The sequence below is a fragment of the Mustelus asterias genome, chromosome 2, assembly GCF_964213995.1.
Source record: "Mustelus asterias chromosome 2, sMusAst1.hap1.1, whole genome shotgun sequence".
NCBI lineage: Eukaryota > Metazoa > Chordata > Chondrichthyes > Carcharhiniformes > Triakidae > Mustelus > Mustelus asterias.
This window is the reverse complement of record NC_135802.1, coordinates 129434111-129449360: the sequence shown is the minus strand read 5'-3', so window position 1 is coordinate 129449360 and position 15250 is coordinate 129434111. Positions and strand designations below refer to the sequence as shown.

Here is a 15250-nt window from a genome sequence, read left to right as displayed (position 1 = left end):
TTCAATAAATCTCTAAATATAAAGCTCTATGCACTCTCTGGGTAAGGATGATTGTTGCAGTGCTGACCTGATGTTTGTGTAGGGGTGTCTAGTAAAGTATTCCTTTCTGAGTCAACCTGTACCAAAAAATGCAGAGAAGCTTCAATCCATTCCCCCTTGTGACAATTAATGACCATTTTATTATTTTCTCAAACAAGTTTGATTCGGTATTCTGAGGTCTGAATTAAAACGGGCTCTGATTTGAAGTAAATTATATTGTGACTTGTATAGCTGACACCTCTGAACAGTTCATTTGAGTGGATGTGTACTGCACACTATATGGTGGTGCTCACTTTCCAAAAGTGACAACTACATAAAGTATTTCACACAACACTTAAATTAGAACACTTGAGAGAGATCTAGCCATGTGGAACTGTCAAACAGCTATTGGCTACAATGCAGATTATTTCTTTTGTCTGTGTGTATTTATGGTTCTGAGTGATCACATCTCCCAGTTTGTTAATTTGGCAGTGATTTGTTATTCATGGTTCTTTTATCAGTATGGTCTTAATCATCCTTTTATTTTACATGTAGCCCTATCCTTTTTTGGAATTAGATTATGTCCTACAGTTCAGTGGTGTTTTATTGTAGGTAATGTTCTCCATGATTGCTCGAGGTAGACTGTTGATGGCATTGGTGTGCATTAATCAAATCTAATCCTAATGCATTACCTCTGGCCATAGCAAGGTGTCATTCTGTAAATACAAATGAACTATTGATGTCAGCACCCCTCACTATAAGTGTATAGGAAGTAATTGCAAAAATTACAAGACCACGAGCAGGGAAATCATTAAATTAAACAGTTCCTCTCAAATGGTCTACGTTCTGCATTTATATATCTGAATCAAATTTTTTGATATTTAAAATAATTGTTCTGACCTGAAATTCACTCTCCAAAGGCACTGGTGAAAGTAATTTCCAAAAAGGAATTGGATATGAAGAGGCAAGATTTGCAGGACATGCTGTGTTGTGCAAGGAACTGGGACTAATTGAACAGCACTTTCAAAAAGCTGGCACAAGGAAGATTTCTATGCTATATCATTCTATAATTCTGTGATGAGGAAACAATTTAGATATGGCACTCAGCATGATTGTTTTTACAAAGGCTACACGTTATCTTTTGCAAATTTGGAGCTAACATACCTTAATTTGTTCAGATTTTGGCATCAAAATCAGTCCTCTAACAGAAAACAGGGACCATCTGCTGAAGGTTGTAAGAGGGGAAAGGATGTAGATATTTTAGATTTAAAATAACTCTTAAGCAAGTGGGAGATTGAAAGGTTTTAGATTTAAGGATCAACAGGTGAGTCTTTCTGATTCTGTTCTTGCTGCATGTTCCCCATTTCCTTTACAGCTAACAGTAATAGTGTAGTTCATTAACATTAATAGTGAACAGTAATAGTTCATTAACAGTAATAGTGTAGTTCATCGCTTCTCGGCCTTTTGGCTAAGATCAAGTGTGGTCTGCGGATGCTGCACTTGGTTGAGGCCATTGGGTTGCATTTAAGCTTCATTTTCATAAGCAATTTTTAAAAGCGGCATCTCGGCCTTTTGGCTAAGATGCAAATGAGATCAAGCCTTGGAGGTGGAGACGTCCGCCTACTCCAATCAGCTTGGCTCATGTAGATCAGGCCCAAGGCAGGGTAAAGGGTTGCATACCCTGTCTTGTCAGCTTGGATCGGAAATGTCTCAACTTGTTGAGACTCTGAATTGGACTTGATTTGATTGAATTGGAAAAGTATAAAATAAAAAAAAATAGTGTGGTTCATTACGATGCTTGTGTGTGATTATTTGAAGTGACCGTCATGCATTCAACCTTGGAGTGACGAGACATTTTTCTTCACTGAAATCCTTGTCACCAAATGCTGGAATCCTTGGATATTCAGCCCTTTTTCTTCTTGGCACTGGAGGATGGTGTAATTATCCTGCTGGTAATTTGCATAACGGTTTGTACAGAAGGAGGCCATTCACCACATTGAGTCCATGCTGGCTCTCTGTAGAACTGTTCAATCAGTTCCAGCCCCTGTTTTATCCCGTACCTCCTACAAGTTTATTTTGTTCAAATACCAAGTAATTTCCTTTTGAAATCACTCCTTTTCTCCACTTCCACCACAATGAGTTCCAGGTCATTACCACTTGCTGCTCTAATTGTTTTTCCTCACTCCTCTCCTTCCTCCACCATCCTTTCCACAAATCTGTTGTCTAAAACCTTTATCGTGTCCCCTAGTCCATGTACCATTAACTAATGTTAAAAACTTTTCTTTGCCTGCTTTATCTAAACCTACCATAATCATCCTGGGACAATTTTGGTAAAACTCTCCTTTCAAGGATCCTTTCTAAAGTGCAGTGGCCAGACTTGGATGCCATACTCTGGTTCTGGCCCATTCAGAGCTTTATTCAGATTTGGAATAACTTCATAGAATAGTTACAGCACAGAAGGAAGCTATTTGTGCCTCTGCTGACTCCCTCTGATCAATTAACCTAGTGCTCCCTAGCCTTTTCCTTCGTAGCCCTGCAATTCTTTCCTTTTCAGATAATGATCTAGTTCCCTTTTGAACACCTCAGCTGACCCTGCCTCATTCCCAGTGCATTCCAAATCCTAAGAACTTGCTGTGTGGAAAAAGCTTCCCCTCCTGTCATGATTGGTTCTTTTGCCAATTACCTTAAATCCTGAGCCCTCTGGTACTCGGTCCTTCTAACAGTGGGAACAGTTTATCTACTCTGTCCAGATCTATCATGATTTTAAATACTTCTATGACATCTTGTCTCTGGCCTTCTCCAAGGAGAACAGTCCCAACTTCTCCAATCTATCTTCATAACTGAAATTCCTCATCCCCGATATCATTCTAAACATAGAAACTTAGAAACCTACAGCACAAAACAGGCCCTTCGGCCCCACAAGTTGTGCCGAACATATCCCTACCTTTTAGGCCTATCTATAACCCTCCATCCTATTAAGTCCCATGCACTCATCCAGGAGTTTCTTAAATGACCCCATTGAGTTTGCCTCCACCACCACTGACGGCAGCCGATTCCACTCGCCCACCACCCTCTGTGTGAAAAACTTACCCCTAACATTTCCCCTGTACCTACCCCCCAGCACCTTGAACCTGTGTCCTCTCATAGCAGCCATTTCCACCCTGGGAAAAAGCCTCTGAGTTCACCCGATCTATGCCTCTCAACATCTTATATACCTCTATTAGGTCTCCTCTCATCCTACGTCTCTCCAAGGAGAAAAGACCGAGCTCCCTCAGCCTATCCTCATAAGCATGCCACTCAATCCAGGCAACATCCTTGTAAATCGCCTCTGCACCCTTTCAATCTTTTCCACATCCTTCCTGTAATGAGGCGACCAGAATTGAGCACAGTACTCCAAGTGGGGTCTGACGAGGGGTCTTATATAGCTGCATCATTATCCCCGCACTCCTAAACTCAATCCCTCGATTGATAAAGGCCAGCACACCATACGCCTTCTTAACCACCTCCTCCACCTGCGGGGCCGATTTTAGAGTCCTATGGACCCGGACCCAAGGTCCTTCTGATCCTCCACAGTACTAAGAGTCTTTCCCTTAATATTGTACTCCTTCATCCCATTTGACCTGCCAAAATGGACCACTACGCATTTATCTGGGTTGAAGTCCATCTGCCACTTCTCCGCCCAGTCTTGCATCCTATCTATGTCCCTCTGTAACTTCTGACATTCCTCCAGACTATCCACAACCCCACCAACCTTCGTGTCGTCGGCAAACTTACCAATCCATCCCTCCACTTCCTCATCCAGGTCATTTATGAAAATGACAAACAGCAGGGGTCCCAGAACAGATCCCTGGGGCACACCACTGGTGACCGACCTCCATTTAGAAAAAGACCCATCTATACCCACTCTCTGCCTCCTTTGGGCAAGCCAGTTCTGGATCCACAGGGCAGCAGCCCCTTGGATCCCATGCCCTCTCACTTTTTCGAGAAGCCTTGCATGGGGGACCTTATTGAACGCCTTGCTAAAATCCATATAAACCACATCTACCGCTTTCCCTTCGTCAATGTGTTTAGTCACATTTTCGAAGAACTCCACCAGGCTCGTAAGGCACGATCTGCCTTTGACAAAGCCATGCTGAGTATTCTTGAGCATACTAAACCTCTCTAAATGCTCATAAATCTTGTCCCTCAGGATCTTCTCCATCAGCTTACCAACCATTGAGGTTAGACTCACCGGTCGGTAATTTCCTGGGCTATCCCTATTCCCCTTCTTGAAAATAGGAACCACATCCGCAATCCTTCAATCCTCCGGCACCTCTCCCGTCTCCATTGACGACGCAAAGATCATCGCCAGAGGCTCTGCAATCTCTTCCCTCGCCTCCCACAGTAACCTGGGGTACATCCCATCCGGACCTGGCGACCTATCTATCTTGATGCCATTCAAAGATTCCAGCACAACCTCTTTGTTAAAGTCCACATACTCAATCTTTTCAGTCCACTGCAAGCCCACAGTACATCCACCCATTCTTGTGAATCTTTTCTGCATTGTCTCAAGTCTTCACATCCTTCCTAAAGTGTGGTGTCCGGAACTGGGCGCAGTACTCCATTTGTGGCCCAACTAGTGTTTTATACAAGTATAAAGTCCAGGATCTGTATGCTTTAAATGTGCTCTCAACTTGCCCTGCCACCTTCAATGGCGTTTGCACATTTACGTCCGGGTCACTCTACTCCTGCAACCCTTTTAGAATTGTACCCTTTTTTATTTTGTTTCTGTATTCTTTTTGTAGTTCTCGGCAATCAATTTTACCTGCTGTTTACCTGCCTACTCTCCCAACTTAAGTCCTTTTGAAGTTCCACACTATCCTTCTCATGGTTCACAGCACTTTCAAGTTTGTATCATCTGCAAATTTTGAAACTGCCCTGTACGCTTAGGTCTAGATCACTAGAAGAGCAGAAGTCCTAACACCGACCACAGGAGGACTCCACTATACACTTTATCTGGTCCGAAAATCAATTGTTAACCACTATTCACTGAACCACTGTTCATCGCTATTTCCTGTCACTTGGCCAATTTCGTATCCATGTTGCTACTATCTTTTTTTTATTCCAGCAGTTCTAATTTCACTCACAAGTCGATCATACCACTTCTTACCATATGCCTTTTGCATGTACACAACAATATTGCCCTCATCAGCACTGCTACTTCATCAAAAAAACTAAGCAGATTAGTTAAACATGATTTGCCATAACAAATCTATGCTAGATTTCCTTAATGAACCATGTGTCTCTTAATTTTGTCATGAATTATTGTTTTTATAAGCTTCCCCACTAAGGCTAAACTGCTGAGCTTATCTTTACATCCGTTTTGGAACAAGACCATAATGTTTGCAATTTTTCAGTCCTTTGTGGCACCATCCCTGAGTCTAAGGAAGACTGGAAAATTATGACCTGTCCCTCTGCAGTTTCCATTCTCACTTCCCTTCATATCCTTCATTGCATCTCATTTGGTCGCGGTGCTTCATTGATTTTTAAATCCTTTAAGTGTCAGAATTACCCACTTTTTCAACATGACCTGGACAGCAGCATCTTCTTTAAAGGTGGGCACAAAATATTTATTTTAATATCTCAGCCATGTCCTCTCAGTAAGTCCCTTTTCAGATCCCTAATTGGCTCCACTCCTACCCTTTATTCTCTTACTATTTATATGCCTATGGGAGATTTTTGTATTCCTTTTTTATATTAGCTGCTTTCACATGCATACATTGTAACCCTAATATTGATCTTACTTTTCCTCACATGCTGAACCCCCTAATATCTTAATACAAAAGCACATTGCCATGGATGCTGGAAAACAAAGAAAAGCTGGAAGACCTTAGAGCATCTGTGGATAGAGAAACAGAGTTAACATTTCAGGTTGGTGACCTTTCATCAGAACTCATGATAAGGGAGCTCAGATTTCTGATGAAAAGTCAGCGATTTGAAATATTAATCATGTTTCTCTCCCCAGATACTGCCGGATCTGTTGGTTTTTTCCAGTTTCTTTGTTCCTTGTTCTACCAAATCCCTTGCTATTTCCTACTCTAAAATTATCTGTCTCTCCCAATACTCTTTGCATCTTGGTATTCCCCTCTAATAGTTCCTCCTGGTTCCCACACCCTGTTAAATTGATTTAAATCCTCCTCAAGAGCATCAGCAAGTTGCCCTATGAGGAAATTGGTTCGGTCTCTGTTTACATGCTACCCATCTGGCCTGTATAGATCCTATCTCCCCCAGAACAGATCCCAATGTACCAAAACTCTAAAGTTCTTCCTACTGCAACATTTCTTCAGCCATACCTTCTCCCACCCTCTTATACTCACTTGTGCGTGGTGCTGGGAGAAATCTGGAGTTTACTACTTTTGAAGTCCTGCTTGCTAATTTCCTATATGGTTTCCATTCTGGTTTCATATCTGCAGCCATAGAAATGCCTGTCGGTTCCTAAACTAGTGAATCTCCTATCACCGTTCAGTAGCCTTAGTTCCCCTAGTACAACTGAATCACTCGTAGTGCAATGGATGTGCCTCTGGCTGCATTCCCCAGATGAACCATCACTTTCATCATTATTCAGAACTGGATTTTAATTTCTCTGCACCTTTAGATTAACTCCCTTACTGTGGAAAAAGGGAAACACTCAGCAACCAATTAACTCATGGCCCTCCAGGGTTGTCACATTTTATTTTCTTTCTCTCTTTCACTTCAGTGATCCAGACCTGCACGCTCTGCCCAGGTTTTTCTCTATTCCTTCTGCAAAGTGCATTAACTTGCACTCTGCATTAAATTCCAACTGCCACTTACTGCCCATTCCTAAGTATGTCCTTTTGCAGTTGATTGATCTCATCCTCACTCTCAGCCACATCTACCAAGATGGGATGATCAGCAAATTAAAAAACAATCCAAGTGCGATTTGGCTTCAAAGTCTTCATGAAGAAAGCTTTATCCTGCATGAAACAGCGTGATCTCCTGATTGAGAGAGAAACAAAAAAACATTAAAATTCAGCCAATTTGGTGAAAAGAAATATGGGAAACTTCTGAGCTCTTTCAGCTGAATAAAATTCCTAAATATAATGATGGGTTATACTTGGGAAGGGAGGCTTAAGATGTTAGGATTTTCTTCACTACAACTGGGAGTTGGTGAGTGTCCAGTTAATGATCATCAGACCTAGAAAGGGTTACGATGAGGTAAGTAGCAATGACTTGTTTACATTCATTGGTGAGATAATGTGTGGGCGTAAATTTCGGGTTACCACAAAGAATTGGGGCAGGCCTGGAAACATTACTGCAGAGGGTGATAGAATACTAGTTAGCAAGGCTGCCTCACAGTGCGAGGGACCCAAGTACCTTTCCACCCTTGGGTGACTGTGCGGAGTTTGTACGTTCATCCAGTGTTTGTGTGGCTTTCCTCCATGTGCTCCGGTTTCCTCCCACAGAGCAAAGACGTGCAAGTCAGGTGGATTGGACGGGATTAATGCGCAGAGTTACAAGTTTAGGGTAGGAGTTGGGCATAGATAGAGGGCTCTTCCGGAGGGTTAGTGCAGACTCAATGGGCCAAATGGTCTCTTGTGCAATGTAGAGATTCTATGAATGCAGTATTCTCTGCTACTAAACATTATTGGAGTCCATATATTCTTCAAAACATGGGATTCTTCTAAAAGTAAATTAGTTGCTTGTAAAAGAGGAGTATTGAATAGATTGCGACTATGCTGGGTTGCTCATTGCAGCAAAACGCAAGAACAGAGTTGGATTGAATCATAGAACCATAGACTGGTGACTGAATTAACTGATTCCTTTACTGGAATATATTTTTCAATGCATTAAACTTAAGAAAAGCAGATGAACAGTACAAAGCAATGAAAGTAATGGGTTATTTCATGACTGTACACGCTTTGCAATTTATATTTTGAGGAATGAGGTTGTTGCTGGAGTAATGCTCAACCAGAAAAATACGTGCATCATTATTTGGGAATATAGCATTATATGAACAAATGTTCCATGTAACTAAAAATTGTAGCATGATTTCATTAAAATCTCTCAGAATTTCATAGTAGTATTTAATTAAAATATATGCATGTTTTAAATGGGTTCAATCCACGTAATCTGCATATGCACAAAATGTGGTGGGTATACCCATCCTCTGCGAGAGAACATAAGTGAAGCATCTCCATATAATTTGTGACTATTGATGGTGATTAGTTTTCCATATGTGGAAGATGTGGTTTCGAATAAAAATACTCTATTTTAATTATCTGGAATTTTGGTGAAATTGCAGTTATTTTGGGCAGCACAGCCACAGATTGTGGTGTGAAGATGAATTATCAATGTTTTCTGCTTAAAGAAGTGAGCATATAGCAGCAATCTCAAACTAGATCCTGCCATTTGTTAACTTGATTATTAGGGCCAGAGAAGGCTCTAGATTCAGGGACAAATACTATTAGTATTGAATAGAAGGAAAAAGGAAGAACTTGAATGTGTGCAGCAGCCTATTATGACCTTTGGGATATACCAAAGATTTCACAATCAATAAATTATCTTTTAAAATGTAGTTTCCATTATATGGGAAAACACAGCCACACACAACAATGAGGTTCCACAAAGCAGCGTAAAAGCTAAATGACCACATTTAGTGATCACCGTTGATGGAGAAAATTCGGCTTGGTTACTTATTGGCTTCATATGGTGTCATGGGATCTTTTAGCAAAATACCTCACCTGAAACATGACCAGCAATATAGCAGCACTGGAGTGTCAGCCTAGATTGTCTGCTTAGTCCTGGATTGGGGTTTGAATTCATAAATCTTGAGTCAAGCAAGAGTGCTGTCAGCATTCTGGTCTCTTAGACTGTCATTGTCATATTTTGGTCAATTTGAATTATGGGAGGTATCATTAATCAATGTAATCTTTGACCCTTAAAAAGAGGGATGAGGAAATGCATGTTAAAAGTGCGACGCAAAATTATATCATTGGCCATATGCAAAGCCTTCTGATTGCAATCATTTTGCCATGATACAAATTGAGTAGTGAGCTGATGCTGAAATCTATTATTTGTTTCAATGAAATCTCTTGGTATAGTTACTGTATTACTACTCCATAGTAAGTCATTAATTGAGTTAATGCCATGCCCTGGAGAGCACCATGTAACACTGCAAAAAAAGGGGGAAAATGCAATTGGTTTCTAATCTTCATCCTGCCATTGACAAATTGATAATCAAGTTAATGTACATCATACTAAGTAGATGTGAATAATATCTGTTCTTCATTCATTTGGAAGTGACAAAACTAGCAATTTATAATAATTGCAAGGTTTATAGAAATTCAAACTGTTGACTGGGACTATTACATTTTTTACATTCATTAGTAGCTGTGATGAGGCTCACAGGAGGCTGAACACAGTGTCATCAGGCTTGTGACTCATCTCATTTGTTTTGAACTACTTTTGCTTTTTTTAATGTGAATAAGCACACTTCTTCCTGATTTGACCATCTGCCTCTAAGGAGAATGCAAAAACTATGGTTATTTTCAGCATTGTGAAAATATATTCTCTCTCACTGTGACCACCCAATAATATAGTGGTCTTTGCAAGGTAGTTTAATCCTATCCATTTACTTTACACATTGACCTTCTCCTTGGCTTGTCAATTTCAATGGATCTTTAAACTTATCTGGCTTATGGCAGCTTATGCCGTAAAAATGGGGCATGTCTTCCTTTCCTTTAGTGTACCTGGACTTCGATGCTGGACCTTGAGGACTGCTGTGCTGCCTGGAACTCAGCTGGCCTGTGTTGGAAGGTCAGGAAATAGAGACATGAGAGAAATGTAGTACAAGTAATTGGGCACGGGGTGGCAATCTACCATTGACTGCCACTCTGAGGACGTTATGGCCCATAAAAATAAGGTTGCTAATAAGCTTAATTGTTTGGTTCTTTCGAAGCCCATTCATATTTTACACACTATCAACCATCGTTCTGATTCAGTGTAGAGCTTGAACATTAAAAGAATGGTAGATTACATCCTTATTCCTGTTTCTCAAGAGGAGTTAATCAACTATACAAGACTGCTACATAGCCTTTCATTAATCTCCTCTCTGGTGCTTCTTAGAACTGTAGGTTTGAATCTCATTTTTATTTTGTTTCTGTAATCGTTTGGTGTCATCTGCCAAAGAACTAGAGAGGTGGTTTAGCAAAGATCTCTTGTATAACAGCTGAGTGGGAGAACATAATGGGCAGTACAAAAATAGAAAGCTCTCAAAAGGTCAGTGCTGTGCTAATTTAGTTTCCCCTCTTTGTAGCCCCTTCCCACGAATATTACATTTTAATTATGTGTGAAGTTTAACTTTTTACCTAAAACTGAGCTAGCTATTCAAAGATACAAAGTTAAGAAAATGATATCACAATTATGTATTCTTACAACAGCAGATTCATTGATATGATGAAGCAATCGGGATTGAGGTTTATTTTCATCTATCTTGGAGATCAGCGTTCAAATTCAACCCATTCTGATGGAGTGCGAGTAATCTCTGTCTGGTTGGGTCCTATATTGCAAGGTTTTGGTCATCAGCGCAGTTCTTGGTGGGCAAGGCCCTAAAACAGAAAGCTGTCTTTCCATTGGGGCAGAGTGGAAGGCACTTTCCAGCTGGCTGAACTGTACCAGTGTTGTCCAGTATATTAGATGAATTGCACTTCTGCCTGGTTTTAAAAAAAAAAGAGCAATTGCATTACTTTTGAACATGTGATCCTATTTGTACTCGCGTGGCAGGTATAATTTAACATTTAGGTTTATCGGTAAAATGCTAAAACAAAGTATGCAAGTGGTTTTTGATCTTTTGCTAAATAAATGGTGCATGTGAAGTACATTTACCAATATTTAAGGTGTTTATGTTAGCATAATGTGCCTAAAACAATATCACCATAGTAGCCACTATTGTGGCTGGTCAGCAATTTTATTGGACACCACTGCTATACCTAGCCTAGGGTTGACATTATACTATGTGTGCCAATGCAGATTTCCTAGTAGGTTCTAGTGCATTTGTTATGATAATTCTACAGACTGACTTGATTATATAAACTGTACCCCAATTTAAGACTGCTACTGACAGAGCAGGAAAGGAAATGCTACTGTATAATTGTAACATCCCTGAATGATTATGTACTATTTAAAACATTTGATATTTGGAAGGTGTTTAAAGTACATCTTTTGTCTGTTTGTTCCAGGCCAAGACTGCAAGCACAAAGGAAATTTGCCCAGTCACAGCCCAACTCCCCCAGCACAACCCCAGTCAAGATGGTGGATCCAGTCTTGCCGCCACCTGCAACACAGATCATTGATCTCTCAAAAAGAAAGCCTAAAACAGAAGATTTCCTTACTTTTCTTTGCCTTAGAGGTATGTGTTACGGTATTTTTATATCAACAATGTAATTACACAATATATATTGGTACATTACGATCCCTGTGAAGGTACGTAACATTTTGAAGAATATTTGAATTTGCAGTGGCTGACTGGAAGGGTCACACAATAAGATTTTAAGTTTCAAGACCTAACATTGTCGAAACACTTTAATACTCTAAACTACAGAAACATTTCCCATTAACTTTTAAAACAACAAAAAATCTCCTTCCAAGGTTATACCTTGCTCTGCCCCTTAAATAGGAACCAGGAATTAATCCAAGGTAATTTTTAACTCCCGAGGGCTCGCTTCTTTACTTTTCATTTTCCTTTCCCAGCTGAGTAACTTCTAATCCCAGAACAGACTTTCACATTGAGGCCTGAATCGGACCCCCCCTCCCCCCCAAATATTTAATGACCAAACCACCCAGGTTTCTGACAGAATTCAGAATAAGCCACATGATTCCCCCTTCATTCGTCTGTTTCAACCTAAATTAAAGAGACAGTCCCGAAACCCAACAAGCTTACAAACCTTGTGTTTGTAACCTTATAAATAATGCACCTTTTTCAGCAACTGGGAAGCTTGTGTTACTTAGCATATTTTATTTTTTATTACCACGTTCCTTGGCACAAATAGTTTATATCATAAACAGCTGATCAATAGCCTCCTTCTGCACTGTAGGGATTCTCCTTGGCTCATGAAGCATGCATGGACCCTCTGAAACAGCATCTCATCCAGCGCACGCACACGCGCGCACACACACACACACACACACACCCCCCCCCCCCCCCCCCATATAACCCTGCACCCCCCCCCCCCCCCCCCCCCCCCCCCCCCATATAACCCTGCACATTTACCACAGCTAATCTCCAAGGAACAACTTAGCATGGCCAATCCACCTAACCTGCACATTTGTAGACTGAGGAAATTGGAGCACCGGGAGAACGGTTTTTTAAGATGTCAAATCTGAACTCTTTGCAATAATTGATTTGCTTAGCAAACCAGGAATTCAATCATTGACATTTCATGTGATTGTTCCTTAACCTGTTACAATGGTATAAAATTGTTGATGATAGGAAAGTTGAGAAACACTAACAAAAATCAAGCTGGTGCTGAAGAGGAGAGGGTAGCAGCTTTTGTAATAGGTGATTCAGCGTGATTTCTGAAATCGGAGAAGTTGGATGGATGATTATTTGATAAATACAACTGCCAAGGCCTGTTTTCTGTGCAGCGATCAGTTTTGTGAACGAACCCTGATTCACACTGCTCATAATTATGTTAAGAAATCAGTGGTATTGGAACTCCACACTGCTCCCTGTTCTCCTACCAAGCCTGAGGGCTAATGCACTAGGAAAACCCAGCTCCTCTTTATGCTTCTAGCACTAACAGACCCAATTGCTATCCATCTGTAATGGAGCTGTGTACTACTGTGAGCTCTTATCAACAATATAACAGCGGTACCAATTTAGACCATTGGTGGTGCAAAGAGGAGGAGCGAGGCCTGTTCAGTGGACTTGGATAGGAGCAGTCCAAGGAAGCAAATACCATATAAACAAAATATGCTGGAAAATATTCAGTCTGAGAGCATCTTTGGTGAGAAAAAAATGTTTCAGACCTGTGAACTTTAATCTGATAAGATGTTTTCCACATTATAGAAATACAAATTGATTTATCACCTACCAAAGATCAAGAGGCTGAATTTAACTCTATCCACCTGGCAGAAACTTGGGTTTGACAATTCAAATTGTCCAGGATATTTATTGGCTTTGCGGCTACCAGAAAGAATGTGACAACACTAATGAATCCTGAAATCCGATGTAATAAAATGAAATTTAAAATATTCGGTAGCTTTGGAGTCATGTCTTTGTTTGTAGAGTTTTCTTAGTTATTTTCAATTGTATGTTTCATTTGAGTTGTCAGCTTTTTTGAAGCTGTTCTTCAGCAGTTCTGTTTTTGTAGTATGAATTATGCAATAAGCGAGGTTGGGATAGAGTGGAGGTAGCTCTCTGCAACCTGCCGTGCTCTACCTCATCTGAGAGTAATTGGTGCTGACACCAAGCTCCTGAAATGAAAATAATTTCAGTTCCCTACTATAATGAGCACCAAAATCATGAAGCAAAAATGTAGGAAGCTTCCTTAGATCAGTAAATTATGAAAATAGACAATATTAACTTTGAAGTAGTCTACCAATTTTATAGCTCTCTGTATACAAGTCCTTCTGTGCCTTTTATGACCAAGTTGTGTGATTGCAAAATTTTTATTGTACAGATGATTGCTGCAGAGAAGCAGCAGTGATTAACCTCTAATTGGGAGGTGATTGCAGTTGCCAGAATGACCTATTTATAATTGTCCACATTTAAGTTTTCTGACCTTGCACATAATGGCTTTGATTATTTCCGGCAAGCCAGGAAATGCAAAGGCATTGATTAGTTTTAGAGATCTTGATCTTTAAATGCACTTGAATATTGAATGCAGATTTTTAATAGGGGAGGAGGGGGAAATAATTTGGCTGACAGGCTGTGTTTTGTTTCTATATTTGTATTGTGTAATTGTAGAGAAATAACTCTGGGGGGCTGTATTGTTGACTCTCTGCCATTAACTGCTGCTGGCTAAAATTAGCTTTCTATCTCAGCTTGCTGTCATACTGTTGCCTACTCTGTTCCTTACGACAATGCTGGGAGAGAATTAGAATTCGTATCAAAGGCTGAGTTTTCAAACATTCTTCAGTTGTACTTGACAATTGACTCTAATTCACAATGGACACATTGAATTATACAGTGTGAGATCACAGTGTCATGTGTTTTTATTTCCCCCCCCCTCCCCCCGGCAATTTCACCAAATACTGTATTTTACAACCTATTAACTTCTGGTTTCCCTTTTGACAAGTATATTGATTTTAAATAAATAATGTGCTACAATGGATAAATCCCTCTTTGTTTCTGGTTCAGCCTTTTTCTTCTGAACTGTATTTTATAATTTATTGCAGCAGAACCGAAGGTTAAGCCAGTGAGCATCGTGGCATCAAGAAAATTGGTTCTTCCTGTAACATAGTCTTTTCCAGAAGAAAATAGGGATACTGAAAAATGCCTTAATGATCCTTTGACTTATTAAGCATCAGATGTATAACATATTTAAAATTCAGTTTCTTCACAGGAAGAGTGCCAGGAAACTGACCATTTTGTAGGCCTCCTTGAACCATTCTGATGAAAGGTCATTGACCTGAAGCAATAACTCTGTTTCTCCCTTCTATACAGATGCCGCCTGGTCTGCTGAACGTTTTCAGTTTCTGTTTTTATTTATGAAGGGAAAATAGTGTTAGATGAATTTGTTTTGTTTTGAAAATGGAGCTAGTAAGATAAGGGGGAGCCAGCAGATTGTGTTTTTGAGGATGGAACTAGTAAAACAAGGAGGAGCCAGTAGATTTAGTATTTCGTTTTGAAGATGGTACGAGTAAGATGAGGGGGAAGTCAGTGGATTTAGTGTATTTAAATTTTCAAAAAGCATTTGATGATGGTAGAGGAGAGGGTGCAAGTGAATGAAGGCGGTAATTTAGATAAGGGAGTAGAGGGAGAGGGTGTTCGCGATTCATCAAAGCGGGTCCAGATAAAAGCTGGAATAAGGACACTTTGCCTGAATGCACGAAGCATTCGGAACAAGGTAAATGAGTTGATGGTGCAAATCAGCACAAGTGGGTACGATCTAGTGGCCATTACAGAAACGTGGCTGAAAGGTGACCAGGACTGGGAGATGAATATCCAGGGGTATCAGGCGTTGAGGAAGAATAGACAGGAAGGAAAAGGTGGTGGGGTCGCGCTATTAAT

The 15250-nt window shown here is 40.3% G+C and overlaps 1 protein-coding gene across 3 annotated transcripts in view; it reads left to right on the top strand.

Annotated features, from left to right (window-relative positions):
- LOC144511281 (protein Jumonji-like) overlaps positions 1-15250 on the top strand; it is a 444126-nt gene that overhangs the window by 308193 nt on the left and 120683 nt on the right. For all 3 annotated transcript variants that reach the window (XM_078241463.1, XM_078241473.1, XM_078241483.1), the window contains one exon: positions 11256-11425. In XM_078241463.1, the coding sequence (XP_078097589.1) occupies positions 11256-11425 (170 nt within the window). The remainder of the gene's footprint in view (positions 1-11255; positions 11426-15250) is intronic.